This window comes from Sardina pilchardus, chromosome 16 (genome assembly GCF_963854185.1).
Source record: "Sardina pilchardus chromosome 16, fSarPil1.1, whole genome shotgun sequence".
NCBI lineage: Eukaryota > Metazoa > Chordata > Actinopteri > Clupeiformes > Clupeidae > Sardina > Sardina pilchardus.
The window spans coordinates 2,510,243-2,527,225 of NC_085009.1; the positions used below are offsets into that span (position 1 = coordinate 2,510,243).

At 43.8% G+C, this 16,983-nt stretch overlaps 1 protein-coding gene across 6 annotated transcripts in view; it reads right to left on the minus strand.

Moving 5' to 3' along the window:
• LOC134060353 (calcium/calmodulin-dependent protein kinase type II delta 1 chain) overlaps positions 1–2,939 on the minus strand; it is a 98,336-nt gene extending 95,397 nt beyond the window's left edge. For 3 of the 6 annotated variants that reach the window (XM_062517035.1, XM_062517033.1, XM_062517039.1), the window contains exons 1-2: positions 2,618–2,937; positions 1,717–1,811 (exon numbers count right to left, since the gene is read on the minus strand). In XM_062517035.1, coding sequence (XP_062373019.1) covers positions 1,717–1,811; positions 2,618–2,679 — 157 coding nt within the window. In that variant the 5' untranslated portion in view covers positions 2,680–2,937. Of the gene's footprint in view, positions 1–1,716; positions 1,812–2,617 lie in introns of all 6 variants that reach the window. The other 3 variants (XM_062517038.1, XM_062517037.1, XM_062517036.1) reach the window with 2 other exon arrangements.
• Positions 2,940–16,983: the final 14,044 nt, after the last annotated feature.

Below are 16,983 nucleotides of genomic sequence, written 5' to 3' on the forward strand. Positions count from 1 at the left end.
CAGACCCTGCTGCTTTCACATGAGGCTATTTTGCAACACATCATCATCTGATCCGCCACCAGTGGAGGATAAGGAGGGAGCTACTGGCTGCCCCAGCCCACCCCCACGCAGCCCACAAGACAACAGGAGTGGGTTACTGGGCTAGTAATGTCCCCCAGGCTCCTTTACGCAGATACATCAACTCAAACACCCTTCATTGATGTCATGACCCATTTTGAGAGCCTTCAGCACGAAGTGGTCAGAAAAAAAACTGTGAGGATGTAAGGGGGAGTGTGTGTGTGTGTGTGTGTGTGTGTGTATGTGTGTGTGTGTGTGTGTGTGTGTGTGTGTGTTTATGGGGGGTGGGGGTTACAGGCCAAATCCTTTCGAACCAGCACATCCTTTGTAAAAGTCCTGTGCATGGAACTGATTCTGTGGTTCCCCTTTTCAGATAGGGAAATCATTTCTGAAAGCATTAACTGCCAGAACTCAATTCCTCCATTAATTTCTACTCAGAAATTATACTCAGATGACCGCCGTGAATTCGTTTTGTTCCTTAAACGTGACCATTGTGGTTGTTCGGTGTCCCACTATTCAGTCATTTATCTTGTCATGCCTTAAATTACAACCAATACAAAACAACAACAAAAACCCAGGAGTTAATCCATCTATCTGACAGTTTATCCCTCCATCTGTATTCTATCTATCCATCATGATTATCCAACCATCTGTATCTTCTATTCACCATCCAACCTTCAGAACTACGTTATTTCTCTTTCACATGTGCAAGTTCTCACCTCCTCATCTCTTCCATCGCCTCTCCCTGACAAACCTGTCCAAAGACACCTCTGCATCTCTCTGCAAGCCTGACAATCGCCGCACACATCAGCGAGCACAGAGCCACAGACAGCCATGGCGGCTCAGTCCTACGCAGTGTCTCTCCACACCGCTGCTTTTGAGAGGCATGAAAGAGCAAGTAGACTCTGAGTCAGAGGTCCCTCCTATGCTATTGACAGGTGCGCTCGCAACACCGAAAGTGCCCCTTGCAGCTGATGTACAGCTGTGCACTAGACGAGACACAGAGCTCGAGGACTTACAGCTTTGTGAACTGATAACAAGGTGGGAATCCCCAGGATAAAATCTCACTTTTAGATACATACTGTAAATGATGTCCAATAGAACAGGCCATGCTCTCTGCATGACTTCTGATTACTGGCATCAGTCATGCAGCTTATAGAACTGTGCCCATGCCATGTGGTCAGGTGAAGTTCAAGCCAAGTAAAAAGCCAATCAATAAGACCTGGGGTGGATCTTTCCCAGATCTGTTCTTTTCCGTTCCAAAAGTGGCATCTGATTGTGAACTGGTGAGTACTATTCACAACAGACCTGCTACTTTTTAAATGAGCAATTATTGTTGATGGCAAAAAATAATGCCCTGATCGTACAAAACACTTCAATGAGACCGAAGGCTGAGTTTCAGTCCGGGGAAGTTAACTAGCGACCACATGCATCGGAGTCAAAACGAGTCAAGACTGACTAACAGTTCACTAACTTCTGTTTTACATTCCTGTGGTATTCAACTACAGAGAGGAACTGGAAATGTTTAAAAACACACTGGGGTCGACTGACTTCTTCCCTCAGTAGCCTAGTGTGTTATTGCCAGAAGTATGGGGGGATTAGGGTTCATTGTGAATCATTTTTTATGTGGGATGCAGATTCAGAATCAAGACTGCTCACCTCTGGCAGAGAGCTTCTTGGTGTTGATGATTTTGGCAGCGTACTCCTGACCGGTGGAGATCTTCATGCATCTTCTGACCACAGAGAAGGCACCTCTGCATTTCAAAATAAGCAGACTGTTAGTAGATGCGTGTGATGCACAGATGCACTGTGGTTTGTGACAGAGTAAAGCTGCTATAGCCTACATACAATGCCTATACATTTCTTGATGACATGAAAATGACCTGCATAATATGCCGAGTATGCTGAATATTCATTCCTCATTCTTTTTGCAGGTCAAATGCATATTTGGAAACTAAGGGATTTCACAAGATCATCTGATCACGGCATTGTTTGGTAACCAAGGAGTCGGTCTAAACGTCTGCCCCTCTATTCCAGTGAAACCTAAGCAGGAATGTCCTATCAGAAGCAATCCTGTTAAGCCACTTGTCAACTGGAATGCGTTCAGAATACTGGTGTTCTAAATAAAGATAAATAAAGCGCATCCTGTAAGCAGTCTCAACAATGCGAGGGAAGTAGCTTAACACAGACATCATCAATTGTGCCAGACAATGTTCCGAAGCATGACTTTCTGGTCCTGAAAATGGGCTTATTATTAAGGGGAATTCCGACGCCAGGACAAATGACTCTTCGAGAGGGAAAGCAGTGTTTGCTACCATGTAAACCAACTAAAGCTGGACCGCTGAATAAGCAGAAATTAAATAATCCTGAAAGTTAGTCAAATCAATCTGTCCAAAACATTCTGTTTGGGGGATACAGTAGCTTCGGTTAAGTTATACATTCCAAACAGGTGACAGGTAGCAAACCACAGCGCAGTTCAAAAGAAACACTGTTGTGAGAGTCAATCAAATTGTCAGCAAAGTTGCCGATTTTTACACACGTCATAATTTTGGAAACTTACTTTCCCAACTCCTCGTAGAGCTGATATTCATCAGTAAACCTGGTACAGGTTGTTGTAGCCATGATGTGAGAGACGGAGGCGAAAAGTGAATCTTCTCCAAGTCTTCTTCTTTCTCCGTGCGTGTAAGCTATACTATGTCTTTGAAACCCGATTAAAGTGACCGCACGCAACCCTATAGTCTAGATAAATGGCCACCGTTTGCTTCCAGCACCTGTCTCCGACTCGAGCAGAGGTTTGACACACTTTGTGATGGTTGACGGTTGAAGTTGAAACCAGCCGCCCTGTACCTCTACTGACGCTTCAGCACGGCACGGGTTGAGATACTTTTTCTGACGCTCGCTTCCTGGTTGTAGTCTACAGTAAGCACTGTACAACGCTTCCCCCTGGCTGTCAACATTGTGTAACATCCCCGAGATTACCAGGCTACTACTAGGCTGCTGTGCGTCGCTTCATACTACGTGAAACACAGGTTTGTGCAGACTATTCTTCTCCTCGGGGGGACTGTGTTAACAAAAAATGCATGTAGGCTACAACTGAACACTATCACCTATCACCTTGGGTAACTAATTGGATGCAATAAGCTACATCCTCTTTTGATGGTAGGGTAATCTCTTTAAATCCACGCAATCCACGGTCACGTTAACGCAGTGGCTGTGTTGATTCATGTAACATAGGCTGCTGCTGTAGTAGGTATAGTTGGCAGTCGAAGATTTGCCCCAAGGTATTTATCTTGTCAGTCTTAATATGAAAATAGCCTTCGCAACTCAACGAAAGGATTTTATTGTCTTAAAAGGTGATACCCAGATGCTTAAACATTGGGTCCTGTCATCTTTGTAGATAGTATCTTAATCATTAGATTATTATTATTATTATTATTATTATTATTATTGTTAACAGCTGTCCCCATTCATTCTTTAACACGTTGGAATATTTTTAGAACAGGGGTGTGTCCTTGGTCTGTGATTGGTTGTACTTAGAGATCCCTCTAGTGGTCAAACTATACATAACCCTTGAACTGACATCTCTTTTTCTCACCGGAGTTTTTATTATAGCCATGATGTTGAATTCAATCATAATGGCTAGTATTCTAGTTTTAAGGCCCACTTACACTGAATTAAATGTGACACCAATGTGAATCAAATGTGACAACAAAACAATGTAGCCTAGTTAATTTTTAAAAAAATTTTTTTTATGAAAGACTGAAGTGTCAAAGCGGTTATTTTTTGTCCAGAACACAACATAAGGGTTAAGCAATTACTATATTGATCCATATAACTAAGACCAGTTTACTTCTGTAAGTTTTACATGTTAGTTGTTTTGTTGTTGTTGTTGTTGTTATTGGTAGGCCTAATATCTGTTTACATAATCTATTGCTGCTGACACACATAGACCCTACATTTTCTCACAGATGTGGCGCGTTGCTTCTTGGCAGCACATTCCACATGTCTCTTTTCAACTGTGTCATTTTTCCATTGCTGTCTGGGGCCGCAGCCAGTTGTAACAGCACAGGTGCATTTTTTTTCCTTCTCCAGCAAGCCATTCCTAATGGATGACCTAAGTAAGCACTAGATTTTCTGTTGTGATTCTAATTGGATTGGTCCTCATTTAATTTGTCTTCCAAAGCTCTCCACAATTCCTCCGTGATGGATCTTAAGTTTCCTCTGAGGTATCCAAGAGAAACTCCAAAGGCCAGCAAGATGGTTTTTTCTTCCATCATTTTTTTTCCTGCTCACAGCCCAGTTAGAAGCACTCAGACCGCAGCCAGACACCTGTCTCTGACCACACTGTAAATTAATCACCTCAGGATCTTCACTCATCCAGAGTAGGCTATATGTTGCTGAAACAAAGCGGAGTGATATTAGCCAGAGTTGGTATAGACGCATGTTTTGGAACACAAACACACATTTGTCTCTTGTGATCTTTTCAGAGTTCACGCCAACACAAGCTACTGTGCCGTGTGCACAGAATAGAGTGCAACACTCTCTCCCAACAAAAGACTGGCCAGGCCCTCCCAGACTTGCATCTAGACAGTACATTTAGGACATTCACTCACAGCCTCAAACAAGTCCGATGCTGAACATAAATCAAAGCAAGGCTGTGCTGCGTTCCACCAACTTCCCTGTCCACCTATCACTCACTCCAGGTGCACTTCACACCAAACTCAGGGTTCACTCACATGGTGTGATTGTGAGGGAAAATTCATGACAGGGTGAGAGGCAAAGTGATGTGTAGGCATGGACAATTTTTGGGTCCTCGAATCCTAACTCATCAGAGCCCTCTACAGGATGGTTTGCATGTAAGGTAAGATCCATTTATTTATAAGCACAATTTCCAGCACAGCCACTCAGAGCTCATCACAGCAAGACAACATAAACTTAAACAACATAAATCAGCAGGAAGTTCAGATGGTGACTCCCCCCTCCTGAGCCTAGAGGCACAGCGTGATGGCCAAGAACATGATTTTTGTAGTTGCACACACACACACACACACACACACACACAGTGTGTGTGTGTGTGTGTATTATGTTTGTATGGAGGAAATGTGGTGAGGAAAATCAACAAGTATATGGAATGATTGAAACTGAAGATAAAAGGTCGGAATGGTGGCAATACACTTACTGACCCCTTGTGGTGAAGTTTCACACTGAAGGATGGATATTGCTGGGCCTGAAGAGTTACCAATTTCAGTGGCCAATGTTGCAAGTGTCTTATACCCTGGAATTAATCCTAAATCTTTCCTCTGTGATGTTCATATCACTAGCACCATCTCCCACAACTTATATCTTTCTATATCACTGTTAAAATGTACAAGTAATGAGCCTCAGCCATCAATCTCCAGATTTGTATGGGTAAGTTGGTCTTTGAATCAGATACTAGATATTTCATCTCCTTAGGGGTCAAATTAAGTTCAGGGTTTAGTCAACCTGTGAATATGGTGTTCACCAGTCAGGCTATGTTTATTCAGTTATCAGTGTTGTGGGAAAATACAAACCTACTCTACCTCTCTACTGAGCTTCAGTTTTCAACACCCCTTTGTGCATGTCAGGCATTAAACAGGCATGCTATTATTTTTTGTGTGTAAGTATTGACAGCACAATTTATATTGTTACAATGTCTGCAACAGCTACAGTGTAATAACTTTTGAGATTATACAGTGCTCGGAATATCTTTTGGAATCATCTTTTAGGAAGTGATCTTAATGCATTAATTAAATAAATGAGGAAAAATCCAACCTTTAAGTACACCAACTTTCTTTGTGAATGAATGATGTCTTGTAAATAGATAACTGTTCTTCCTTAAAATACAGGGGGCATATGTGAGTACACCCCTATGTTATGTTCCCATAGAGGCAGGCAGATGTTTATTTGTAAAGGCCAGTTGTTTCACGGATCCAGGATCCTATGCATCCTGAAGTTCCCTTGGCCTTCGGACTTAAAATAGCCCCACATCATCATGTAATAATAATAATAATAATAATAATAATAACTTGGACTTATATAGCGCCTTTCATAGTACCCAAGGTCGCTTAAAGCAACACTTCACCGTTTTTTTCATATTAAACTATGTTATTCCCATAACTAAGACGAGTTGATACATACCTCTCACATTTCAATGTGTGCACTCACTGGCTCTGTTGTGCGGCGCTACGGTGATAGCACTTAGCTAGCCCAATACATTCATTAGGATCCAAACAGAGATGAAGTTAGAAGCAACCAAACACTTCCATGTTTTCACGAACAAGTATGGTGAGACAAAATAAAATGTGGTGCATTTATAAGCAGGTAAGAGGGATAACTATATTGTGTGGCGGAATAACATTAGTCATGACTGCCTCCAGGGCTTTGTTCTCTCCCTTCAGATCCTCCATCTCAGTCTCACTTATGGCCAGTCTTGTCTTCACTACCGTCAGCTCTGCCTCTTGTGCTGTGTTCTGCACTTGTAGATCTTCCATTTTGGCCTCTGCTTTCTCCATCTGACTTTTACTGTACTGTAAGGCAAGGCAATTAAGGCAATTTATTTATATCGCACAATTCATACATTGGTGCTATTCAAAGTGCTTCACACACAGTTACATAAATAGTCACTCAGTCAAAACATAATGGTCATTAAAACTAACCATAAGTCCAGGTGTAAAATAATTAAAAGATAATAAAACATAAAATAAGTAAAAACATCAAATAAGTAAAATAGTTTAACAAACATAAACATAGTAAAAAGCATAAGAACATAGACATAAAATAAAATGTAATATGGAAATAAGAATAAATAAAAGTAAATAAAAACCATTAAAAGCCATTGTAAGTTAACAGAAGGCATCTGAAAAAAGTTTAGTCTTAAGTCACAACAAGAGAGTGTTGGGGCCTTCTGAATGCGTTCTGGAAGTTGGTTCCAAAGGTGAGAGCATAGTAGCTGAGTGCTGCTTCACCATGTTTAGTACTCACAATGGGTTTGTCTAAAATTAACTTTTGTTGTGATCTGAGTGGGTTGTATATACCGCTGAAACATGTCTATTAGATACCTTGGCCCTATCCCATTAAGTGATTTAAAAACCAGCAGTAATGCTTTAAAATCAATCCTAAAACTCACTGGGAGCCAGTGGAGTGACTTTAAAATAGGGGTTATATGCTCTGTTCGCTTTGCTTTTGCGAGTATTCTTGCTGCTGCATTTTGTATCATTTGGAGCTGTTTGAGGGTCTTTTTTGGGAGACTCGTGAACAGCCTATTGCAGTACCCAGATAGCAATTTCCTTTGGGCCGGATCCGCATGAAAGCCTTTAGATCCGTATGTAGCGGACCTACGGTATCTGACTGTGGGCCAGATGTAGCCCACACCCAATAAGCGGACTCGTGTTGCAGATCCGTACAACACAGAATAAGCGGACCCCTATCACACCCAATAAGCGGACCCGTATCGAAGATCCGTAGAACACAGAATAAGCGGACCCCTACCACACCCAATAAGCAGACCCGTATTGCAGATCCGTACCACACACAATAAGCAGACCCGTACCACACACAATAAGCGGACCCGTATTGAAGATCCGTACAACACAAAATAAGCGGACCTGTACCTCACCTAATAAGCGGTCCCGTATTGCAGATCCGTACCACACAGAATAAGGGGACCCTTAGCACACTCAATAAGCAGACCCGTATTGCTGATCCGTACTACACACAACAAGCAGACCCGTACTACACACACAAGCGGACCCGTATTGCAGATCCGTACCACACACATGAAGCGGACCCGTATTCATGGGTTTCATCAGGTCCCTTTGCACAGGTGTATCAAGCACCATGCAGTCTGCATTGATAATTAAGGTGCTTGATTGTATACACCTGTGGAAAGGGACCTGATGAAACCCATGAATAGGGCTCGGGATCATGACGTGAAAACTTCACGGGCACAGCCATATTGGCAGCCTCACTCCTTAGTTTACTATGGATTACTATGGTATGGTGGTGTGTTCCTGTTACTTAGTTTTTGCCTTCTTGGTGCTGTGTAGTGGGGTGTAACAGCGCAACCCACGATCGCAAGAGGAAAAGAATCGCTAATACTATATTTCTGCTTCTTGTCTTCTGCATCTGAATGAATGGATATTACGTTCGGTACGCTACCAACATGGTGGCTATATGCGTGTGCCCGAGCCCTATTGCAGATCCGTACCACACACAAGAAGCAGACCCGTACCACGGACCCGTATTGCAAATCCGTAGGCCTACCACACACAATAAGCGGACCCGTATGGCAGATCCGTACCACACACAAGAAGCGGACCTACGGGTTCGCTTATTGTGTGTGGTACGGATCTGCAATACGGTTCCGCCTCTTAGAATAGAATATATACTTTTTTGTGTGTGTGGTACGGCCTCTTAGAATAGTATATATACTTTTTTTGTGTGTGGTACTTTTCTTGTGTGTGGTACGGGTCCGCTTATTGTGTGGTACGGATCTGCAATGCGGTTCTGCCTCTTATGTGTGGTACGGGTCCGCTTCTTGTGTGTGGTACGGATCTGCAATAGCCTACAGGTCCCATATTACATATGACTTTAGGCAGATATTCACAACATCCCCAACTGGTCACCACTATAAAAAAAAACTTTGCAGAAGAATTGAGGATACTGCTTATCACAATTTGATGTCTTTATAAACCTCATGGTTTAGATATAAAATATAACTTCTCTGATAACTTTAACTATATTTTGTGTAGGCCTACTTTGTTGAGGTTTGCTTCCCAGCATGCATTGCAAATATTAGTTTTGAATTTTGAAACAATGTGGTTGGGACTTAGCTTATAGGCTAACCTACTCCACTGATGTTTTGAACAATAACATTACTAGATATGACCATTGACTTAGTAATTTATTAGGGGGAAAATACACCGTAGTCGTGAAAGTATCAGACCTAAACGGGTATAAATATCCAGCTAACTCAGAAGTGTATAAATCATCTGGACGTGATCATCATTCTACAAGTCGCATTCACGGGTAAGACAAATGAATATCATATAATCAATTAATGTACGTAATTGCTAACCATTGCTGTAGGCCAATGTCTGCTCAGCAGTAATGACAGGTGTTTCACTTCCATGAATAATCACCGAACGCCATGTAATCCGTGATAAAACTACTTGAGGTGGGGGGGAAAGCTAAACGGCACAGAAGTAGGTTGGCTGAAAGTCCAGGTAATGACAGTTTTCCTCTTTTACGTCGCGGTGAGAAATACGTTCTTTAAAATGCTCTGAATCATCGCCGGGACGTTATCTTGTTTGTTGGGAGCAATCTTAGCCCTTATTAGCACCAGATCAGTAAAACGGATCCAAAACAATTTTGGACCGATGTGCGTTTGGACGCCGGATCAGGTCCAGTATTCAGATCCGTGCCGGATGTCGTGGTAGGTGTGTTTTGCTATCTGGGATGGACCTGGACGAGTGCAAGTTCATATCTGCCGCAGATCCGTCAAACGGATCCAAAACAATTTTGGACCGATGTGCGTTTGGACGCCGGATCAGGTCCATTATGCAAATCCGTGCCGAATGTTGTGGTAGATGTGGCCCAGTTCCGTCCCAGTGTAGTTTTGCTATCTGGGTAGTCAACTACTGGAAATAAAAGCATGAACTAGTTTTTCAAGGTCGTCTTTGGACATAAAACCCCTAAGCCTGGCAATATTTTTAAGATGGTAAAATGCAGACTTTGCTTTCATAAGCAGTAATTGCTTTCATGTGGCTGTTAAAATTTAAATCACTGTCTATCAGGACACCAAGGTTTCTAGCCATATCTTTTGTATGAAGGTTTTTATTTTCAAGGATGGTGGCAATCCTATACCTTTCCTCTTTTTTACCAAAAAAATATTATTTCAGTTGTGTCTTTGTTTATTTGGAGGAAGTTGTGTGACATCCAGTTATTCATTTGCTCAATGCAGGTACATAAAGATTCGAGGGGTTAATAGTCATTAGGCGACAAGGCTAGGTAGATTTGCTTGTCATCAGCATAGCTATGGTAGGAAATATGGTTATTCTTTACAATTTGTCCAAGTGGGAGCATATAGAGGTTAAAAAGAAGTGGGCCCAGAATTGAACCTTGGGGGACTCCACATGGTAGAGATGTGGGTGCTGAGGTACAATTTCCCACTGCAACATAAAAACCTCTGCCTTGAAGGTAGGATGCTAGCCACTTGAGAACCGCACCTGAGAAACCAACTCAATTTTCTAGTCGCTTGAGTAAAATACAGTGATCAACGGTGTCAAACGCTGCACTGAGGTCCAACAACACAAGCACCAATGCTTTATCAGCATCTGTATTGAGGCGTATGTCGTTGACCATAGTGTAGTGGTGTGGTGTAGTTCCACCACGACAGTCCCAAGCTTTTCCACCGTGTCTCTGAGTTGGTTCAGCTCAGTCCAGACATCCAACTGGGTAGTGAGTGCAGCTGTAGCAGCTCCAGTGCCCTGGCTCCCTGTCTGGGCTTCAGTCTGGGCACTCTGACCCTGAGCTCCACACACAGAGAACAGCAACACCAGCAGTTGGACTGCAACACTATTAGTCAGCATCTCTGCAGTTTGCATGTGAAGGTTATGCATTCTGGTCCCTTAGTTGTCATCTTTTTGATGTTTCATCATGTCGATGGCATTTGGGGACACGGCACACATTGTGAAACTGGTTATAAGGTGTTTAACACTTGGAGGTCCGGGGCCTTTTCAGGCACTTTGAGGCAGTCAGCTATACCTTGAGATTTTTACATTTTTCATCTAACTAAAAACATCTATGCAAAAGTGGCACATATGGTTATATTCTAGAGGTCCCCTTCAATAATTACAGTATATGAGAGTAAAGTGGATGTAATGAAATCACCTTTTATTATAATTCAATGTAAACCCAACTATTTAAAAAAAAATGATTTTTAAATGTCAGCGGTCTAAGGTCAAAAACACACTATAAATATATCGAGCTAAGGCTATTGAGGTTTGAACCTTGAAAACTATGGTGTTGTTGGCTCCATATAATTAAAAAGAACATTCAAAAATGTTCTGTAGTTTTACTACAAATTTGAAAAAAGTCAGACTAAATGGGTCACTTAGTGAGTGTCTCTTTCAAATGCAAATTAAGGTGAACGGGCATTTTGAATGGGCCTGCAGAAGGTGAGAGGACTGAAATCCTGGGATTTTATTGTTTTTACAAAGTGCCATTGATACATTCTCTTTTAAAAGATATATATTTGGAAACCAGTTGATTAAAGGTTTCTAATGGTGTCACTTATATGTTTCTACAAACCTTTGCAGAGATTGAGATGTGTGTTTGGAACAGTTTTTCAAATCCCCAGGGGGGATTTAGACTCCAGAGGGTTAAGGTGGGTGTTTATTCACTTATCAGTGTAGTGGGAAGTACACACATGCTCAAGAATCATGCAGAACAGGTAGTGATGCAGGCAGGGATCTTTCAGATTAGAAAAAGGAATTTAGGAATTTTTCAATGACAAAAACGTAACTTAAGCCACTGGATTCAGGGGTGTTAGTGTGACACAGGTACTGTACAGTAGTCGCAGGCACTGCTTCACACCCTATCAGCTGGCAGCCAGCGTATACAAACTGTAGATCCTTACATTTTTAGTTGATTAAAATTTACCTTTGTCTTTTTCCACCAGAAATGTTATCATTCACCCTTCTTGGAATGGACAATATAGGCCTGTTTCATTTATCTTATTTTCACTGATTCCCACCCAGTGGAATGGGATCCTTCAGAGTACATCTGTGACAATATGTCTAACAATATTGTATCTAATATTATACACTGCTGTGCATTTTGCCTAGTTTGTGTACTTATTGTCTTTTCACTCCCCCTCTCACCCAGAAATGTGAACACGTGGCACTTGTGCATCTGTGGAAGGGGCTTGATGTTGGCTCCGCTCAGGAATCAACTGGAGGCTACATCTGTTTCTATGTGCAGGTCAAGAGGGGCTTACTGGGCCCGAGAGAGTCTGGAGCCCTACAAAAAATGTCGGCTTTACGTCTGCTCACGGTAGGAGGATGGAGAAAACTATCTCACAGATGGAAAAAAAAAGAGGGACAGAGAGGAGGCTCTTTTTTTCGGAAGTGAGGTGGGAGGCAAGGCCCAGGAGGGGGGTGGGGGTGTTGGGCCATTTTTTAAAAATATATCACTTTATTGTTGCTGTAACAGATAGACAGACGTCCGAGAGGAACAGCTGAACGTTCTGCATGACTCAACAGGGGAGAACAGATGAGGGCTCGATTGTTCTCTCTCTCTCTCTCTCTCTCTCTCTCTCTCTCTCTCTCTCTGTTCCTCCTCATCAGACTACCCGCCTGTAGAGTTGATATTGTTGGAGGTCTGCCATTTGACTTCTGCTCTCTCTTCGTCCCTCTTTCTCTCTCTCCTTCCCTTCTGCCTGCCTCTTTCAGTTCTTTTTTCTTTTCCCTCTAAGTCCTTCAGCTGTAGGAAACTTCTTCTGCCAGGGGAAATATGAGTGGCCGGGGGCAAGGTGCGCTTTTTAAGTGCTTCTCCTCCCGTGGAAGGGGTCTGTCGTCTCGTTGCTCTTGGACGGACAGGAGCCAGCCGTACCCTCATCTCCAGCGCGCCTAGCGGACCTGGCGGCACCCCTCGTCTCAAACGGATCTGCTTTGCCGAGGCCAAGGCCAAGGCCAAACAACTAGCGCTAGCAAACGCCGAGCAGAGGCACTCTTTATGCTTTAAAGATGTTTTCACAACTGTGAGGGGTTGATTCGTGCAATAATATTATGATTAATATTAATTTAATGCAGCAGGTCTTCTGGTCTAAAACTAGCGAGCTACAGGGCATGCAATAGCGCCTGCTTATGCACTTGCAAATACCACCAGCACAGTTGGTGCCGATTAAAGTCTGCTAGCATTCAGAACTGGCGTCTTTTGGCAATACGCTTGGCTGTATCGTGCTGTGGAAGTGGAAGTTTTTTATTACACTCTCACGAATCTTTTGTGCTGGACTGAAGTTATTAAAAACATGGCAACTTGCATAATGCATGTCAGCAGGGGACTACAGTATAAGCTGGTCAAGCTTTTTAGCAGGATAGTTTCAGGCCTTGAGTTCATCCTTCTCAGCCTTATTATTACTGCATGTAAACTTGAATATGACTTTAAGCACATGTACAGTTTAATCAACAAACATACACATGGCCTGTGTCTAGAACATGGATTCAATCTAGTCCTATACTAAAAGCTCTTGTTTTGATGGAGATTGAAGTTTTCTTTCAGTCTGGGACTAGGTTTAAGCAATATACAGGAAACTGGCAAATAGGGTAGCTTTCCCATTCATGGATTAAGTCTGATTCTAGACTAAAAGAATATAGAATGAAAAATAAAAAACTGTTGGAAACCAACAAACCTAGGTTTAACCTAGGACTAGGCTTGATCCACTTTTTGTGTGTGAGTGTGAGTGTGAGTGTGAGTGTGTGTGTGAGTGTGAGTGTGAGTGTGAGTGTGAGTGTGAGTGTGAGTGTGAGTGTGTGTGTGTGTGTGTGTGTGTGTGTGTGTGTGTGTGTGTGTGTGTGTGTGTGTGTGTGCAAGCAAAAAGCAAATTTGCATTTGCTTCACTAACTCATGCACTCTGTTTTCTAAATGACACTAGATTGTGCTCACAATGTGCATTCGTTTTATTACACAGTGCACTCGTTTCCCTAAATAGTGCACTCATTTGACTAAATTGTGCATTCATTCTATAAAAAATAAAATGAGAGCACAATTTACTAAAATAAGAACACAATTTAGCAAATGACACCTCCGGGATGTAATAGTTTGCCATTTCTGATACTTGAATGAATTTACAGCAGAAGTCTAAATGAATTGCTTCCACTGCTGACTATGATACAGTATGAGAAGTATGTTACAACCTTGCCTTGAGTTGTGCCCAATAACAACTTCCAGGCTATTTAAAGACAGCTCTTCTCCTCTTCCTCTTCCTCTTCCACGGGTCTTTCGTCTCCCTGTCTTCCACTCGGGGTGGAGAGGCTTCTCCAAACGATGACTGAACGGTGGCTTTGTCTAAGGGCGAGTGCCGCCCTGTTGACTGGAAGCTCTTGGGGATTTGGACATTTACTCCCCTTGGAGAGTCTCCCAGAATTTTCTGCTTTTTTTTTCCTCCCCTCACAATATTTCCATTTAACTGTCAGCTGTGCAGACTAACCGTAACTTTTCATTTGATTGTGTATGGATACATGCCTGGTATAAAAATGCATTTGGTGGCACAACAATGCCATTTAAACGCATTTAAACACCAAATGTACAGAGTAACAGCTCCAGCAGCAGTAATGTGTGTGATATGTGTAATGATTGTGATGTTATGGGGATACATGTCGGAATAACCAGCGCCATGAGAATGCAAATGGTGTTTTTGCTGGAGCTGCGCCTGGGAGTCGGTTTCTCCTCAGGACCCGGGCGAGTGTGCTCGCTGTAATCACACATGCCATTAAAAACGGGAGTGTCCACTGTCCAGGCACTGGGCAACTCAGAAACAGGATATCCACGTCTTTTCCAGCCCACGGTTTTCCACACCACCCACCCCCCTCTCGCACGCCAGAGTCCCAGGAGGCAACATGAGGTCACGGATGATGACATCAGCGACTTTTGCAGCATCCGTTCCGTCATGACATCAGCGCATTGTCTCCGCAACAGAGCCTCGGTCACTTGTGCCCGCCAGCGAGTGGATGGAAGTGAGGGGGGGGGGGGGGGGTCACTTGGATCATGGCTTGGACATCCGGCTCTTGCTGGAACTCTGATCTCTGATCAGTGCGGGCGTCTGCGTCTGGGTGTTGTTGCCTTTGGGATCTGGATCCAGAGACGCTGGTCCCAGACCATAACTTTTGGAAGAGGCTCCTACTGCGGGGACAGCTGGTCAGGGGTGACTTCACGCTGTCGACTGGAGAGAGATCGATGGGCTCAGAGGGGCACGGCTGACCGTTGCAATCAGCAGAGGGCTCAAGCCCAGAGTCCAGCCGAGTGTTCCAGCACCACTGGACCTGCAGGAGCAGGGGGAGAGAAAGGGAGCAGGAGAAACAGAAGAGAAGAGAGAAAGAAAGAGAGACAGAGAGAGAGAGGGGGAGAAAGAGAGAGTCACGAGTTAAAGTGGCGAGTGAGGAGAGGGGAGGCACGCACGCCGGACGATGTGAGAGCCTGCCAAGAAGAGTTCCAGTCGTGCATGGATGAAATTGCTCATTACAGGATATCCCCATGTCTGCTCTCACAGAGCCTGGAGTGGGAGTTTGCTGCACGCCAGCAGAGCCTGTCTGTCAAACACACAAGCACACATAGAAACACACACACACACACACGCACTGCACACACACACACACACACACACACACACACACACACACACACACACACACACACACGCACTGCACACACACACACACACACACACACACACATGCAGTACGCACACACATACACATACACACATATACACTACACACACACACACACAAACATACACACACAGACACACACTGCACACCAACACTAACACATTACACAGGCAATCATATATACAGTTAGGCCACTCACAGGAACACATAAACGTCACTGTTAATGTTTGCCCAAAGCATAGAGCCATGCATTTGGAGCCGTAATCATAACAAGATGGGGGCTCTCTCTCTCTCTCTCTCTCTCTCTCTCTCTCTCTCTCTCTCTCTCTCTCTCTCTCTCTCTCTCTCTCTCTCTCTCTCTCTCTCTCTCTCTCTCTCTCTCTCTCTCTCTCTCTCTCTCTCTCTCTCTCTCTCTCTCTCTCTCTCTCTCTCTGAGCGCATGTGCGAGCGAGTGGGCGGAGTGCTGCGAGTGAGACGCGTGAGTGGTATAGCCGTCTCTGGCTAAAAACTTTCTCTTTTTTCTAACTCTGAATTTATAACTATCTTCTGTGTGTTGCCCTTTTGGCTATTTTTCTTAGTTTGTTGGTTTTGTAGTTACTCTTAGCGTGTTCTTGGCTTTTTGCGGAGGTGCGCTCCGGCGTTTGCTGGGCGGCCCGCATCTCGGGAGAACAATGGATTTCGAAAGTTTGACTAGACGCCACGGCATCAAGGTGGATTCTGATGTCAGTATAGAGGAGTGTAGTCTAGCTATCGGAGGAGTCGTAGGGCACGAGCATGTTGTCTCTGCCTCACGTATGAATCGAGCAATTGTTTTATTTCTAAGTTCTGTTGAGAAGGCGAACGAGGCCATTCAATGCGGTGTGGTAATTAGGGGTTCCCTGACACCTGTTCTCTCCTTGAGTAGCCCCTCACGGAAAATAATTTTGTCAAATGTCCCTCCGTTTCTCAAGGATGAGCATATTGCTCGTGAATTATCACGTTTCGGAAAATTGGTGTCTCCAATTAGAAAGATCCCCGCTGGTTGCAAGTCGCCGTTGCTCAAACACCTTTTGTCTTTCAGGAGACAAGTTTATATGGTTTTAAATCATGGGCAAAGTGAGCTGGACTTAGCGATAAAATTCAAGAGTGATGATTTTGACTATGTCGTTTATGTGACTTCGAATGTGGCACTGAAGTGCTTTGGTTGCGGCATGGTCGGACATCTAAAGCGCGACTGCCCTAAAGAGCAGTCAGTGGCCGCCAGGCTGCCGACCCCGGTCACTGATCAGGGGGAAGCGGCTACGGTAGAGCCTACCAGCCGCGCAGCTGACCCTCCCGCATCGAGCGATGCACTTAATGTTCCCAAGGAGGATGCTCCCCCTACTACTGTTTCTAATGATGAGCCCGTCCCCTCTGCCGACACTCCACCAGCTCCCGCGGAGCAGGGTCCGAGTGGGTCTGCCGACACTGAGCCCGTCACCGACGTCGTTGATGGGGGGGCTGTCCAGGTGGATCAGCCTGAGGTTGATTCTATGAC